The sequence below is a fragment of the Myotis lucifugus genome, unplaced genomic scaffold (assembly GCF_000147115.1).
Source record: "Myotis lucifugus unplaced genomic scaffold, Myoluc2.0 scaffold_844, whole genome shotgun sequence".
Taxonomy (NCBI): Eukaryota; Metazoa; Chordata; class Mammalia; order Chiroptera; family Vespertilionidae; genus Myotis; species Myotis lucifugus.
This window is the reverse complement of record NW_005871892.1, coordinates 30,282-33,289: the sequence shown is the minus strand read 5'-3', so window position 1 is coordinate 33,289 and position 3,008 is coordinate 30,282. Positions and strand designations below refer to the sequence as shown.

At 46.4% G+C, this 3,008-nt stretch overlaps 1 protein-coding gene across 1 annotated transcript in view; it reads right to left on the bottom strand.

Moving 5' to 3' along the window:
- Window positions 1-1,545, bottom strand: part of LOC102433442 (DLA class II histocompatibility antigen, DR-1 beta chain-like) — a 9,519-nt gene extending 7,974 nt beyond the window's left edge. The window contains exon 1 of the mRNA XM_006106530.3: window positions 1,382-1,545. Coding sequence (XP_006106592.1) covers window positions 1,382-1,481 — 100 coding nt within the window. The 5' untranslated portion in view covers window positions 1,482-1,545. The remainder of the gene's footprint in view (window positions 1-1,381) is intronic.
- Window positions 1,546-3,008: the final 1,463 nt, after the last annotated feature.

Sequence of the window (3,008 nt, the reverse complement as noted above, 5' to 3'; positions counted from 1 at the left end):
GGGGCAGATGCTCAAGGCAGGAGCTGCATCCTGGTGGTCAGTGCACTCCACAGCCAACATCCCAAGGCCAGCGGTCCCTTCCCTCATCCCTCCCCTGATCCAGCAGGCCCCATATAGCAGCAGCAGCCGCAGGCCCAATTGGGACTGGGTGAGACAGCTCTCATAGGCCCTGATTGCAGTCCAGGTCTAGCAACCCCTCCCATGCAGAATTTCATGCACCTGGGCTCAAGTTCAAGATAAAATCCTTAGCGATTTTATTCATTAACAAGTCGTGGAAATATCTATCCCAGATCTGCTCACTTCCCCTTTCCTGCTGCCTTTGCCACACACACTAATGAAGTCCAAGCTCTTCACCTGGGCGCGCTTCCATGCTCCTCAAGGGCCCCCCGACTCCTTTTGTGAACCCTGCAATCCAATCCCCCCTGGTAGCTGGGGTTATTGTTTTTAAAAAACATATGTGGGATCTCCTGTAACCCTCAGCATTTCACATGTCTCTTCAGATAAAATTCAAACTTCTTACCCGCCCGTCAGGGCCCAATATGATTTGTCTCCCGTCTTCCCCAGCCTCTTCCTATGTCAATGTCATTCCCCAACTTGCTCACCTGCTGCAGCCTCGCTAGCCTTCTTCCTGCCCCTTCAACACGGCAAACACGTTCCCACACTGTGGCCTCTCCCTCTCCCTCTCCCTGGGACACTTGTCCCCTAGATCTTCACAGGGTGGCTTCTCATCATCCAGGTCTCAAGTGTCACTTGCTCAGCGACAGCTCCCTAAGTACTTGAACTGATGTCAGGTGAATCCACGCTCTCTGTCCCATAACCCTGGGGTATTTTTTAAAACAATTATTGTTATGAATTTTTTCTTTCTTAAGAAGCTCACGGAGAAAGGAAAGGAGATGGTGGGGAGGAACCTTGATACATCTCACATCGTAGGGAGAGGCATCAACATCACAGATTCTGCTGAGGACAGAACACAGGATCCTCAAAGAGAGACCCTTTAATTCCTTTGACTCACATAAAATGCCAGAGAAACTTTTCTCTTGGGGATAACTCAATACAATAAATGGAGCACTGGGTGGGAATCAGTCTGAGATAATTATTTCTCAATCCACTCAAGACCTCCATGGAAGGGGACACAGGCTGGGGAGGTTTACTGGAGGCGAGGTGAGAAGAAACGGCTGAGATACATGGAACCCCTTGCACATCTCATAGTGGCGAGCACCAGCCCCTTTTGTGGTGGAAAGAATCGGGATCCATATGGTAATGTCAGGTGGCCACTGAAGAAAATGCCACCATTTTCTAAGGGACATGGCCTGGACATGGTGACAAAGCTAATTCCCTTTCTTCCTCCCCCCTCAACAGCTCACCCCCAAGGTGCACTTAAGTGGAGTGTCCCTGGCCTGAGCCAGCGGAGGGCTCAGTGCCATCAGCACCACCGTCAGAGCGGCCATCCAGGAGCCTCTGGGGAACCGCAGACACACCATGCTGGAGCTCAGAGAGGACAGGGGCAGGGAGCAGGCCGGTCTCACTCAGTGAGGACTGTGACCCTTCTCCATGGACATCCCAAAAGCACCAACTGAGGAACTCATTTCTTTGTTCCTAGATTGGGTCATCTCAGTACTGAGAACCAACCAGCATCAGAGATGAACAGCATCATCAGTTCCTGGTCAGAGATTCAGTAGGAAGGTCCTCTTCTGAAATTTAAAATTTCCTGCATTAAAAGCATTGCTTTGATTTAGTGCTTTGAAGGTTTGGTTTGGTTGTGTAAGAAACACTGTGTTGGGCCCTATTGTGAGGCAGCTCTGCACTGGTCAGTGATGAGCACACAAGTTGAAATATTTTGGGAGCATTGGTCTCTCACTGCAGGCAGAGCTGTTCTGCAAATGGATGTGATTGTGCTGGGAGCTGAGGGTGAGGGAGGTGATTGCAAGTTAGGAGGCCTTCCATTTTGTCCTATTTTTTAAAAAGTCTTTATTGTTGAAAGTATTACATAATTACTTATGTCCTTCTTTGCGTCATTGACCTCTTCTAACCCTCCCCCGCCCCCACCCCCACCTCAGGCTCTCACCACCCTATTATCTGTGTCTGTGGGTTATGCATACATGTGTACAAGTTCTTTGGTTGATCTCTTCCCACCCACCCACCCTCCCCTGCCTTCCCTCTGAGGTTCGATAGTCTGTTCCATGCTTCTATGTCTCTGGATCTATTTTGTTCATCAGTTTATTTTGTTCATCAGATTCCACATATGAGTGAGATCATGTGATACTTGTCTTTCTCTGAGTGGCTTATTTCCTTGTTGTACCTCAACTTTGTGTTACAGATTTGGGGAAATGACTTAACCTCTCACAGTTAAAGCCACTGTGATCTCTCAGGTGTTTCAATATTGGGAAAGGCTGTGATTCCAAGGACACCTCAAGGAGCAGCTTCCCTGGTAACTAATGTTGTGACAGGCTTGTAGCTGCTGATTTGACAGTATAATTGGACAGTGACTCTTTACAGTGAGGAATGTCACTCACTGAAGGAAATGGAAGGTTGTTCAATAACTTATCCTGAGTGAAAAGGTTTTTCAGGTTTCTCTCCTGGTGCTGTCACTGAGCTCAGAGCACCTCTACAATACACTCGGAGAAAGGGCTTAGAACATGACATCCATGAAGGAGAAAAATAAAAGAATGAAAAGGCAGTTGAAGTACTGAGGAAGAAATCACTAAGAAATTGTTAAAAAAATAATGGTATGAAGTGATATGAAAAAATAGCAAATAAAGTTTCAAAACATATAATAGAGAACTGAAATGCATAAATATGTCACAATATATATTTATATACTGTATATGAGGCCCTTAGAACCATAAGAAATGCAAAACATTCACTGTTAATAAATTATTCTTGAATTACCCCCCTTAAAAATCAAATTACCCCCCTGTGAGGCATATGCCCCACATTGGGAACCACTGTCTTAAATGTTCCCATTACTAGAAAAGGTTAGTACCTACGTGTGGTATAGATGTTACCCA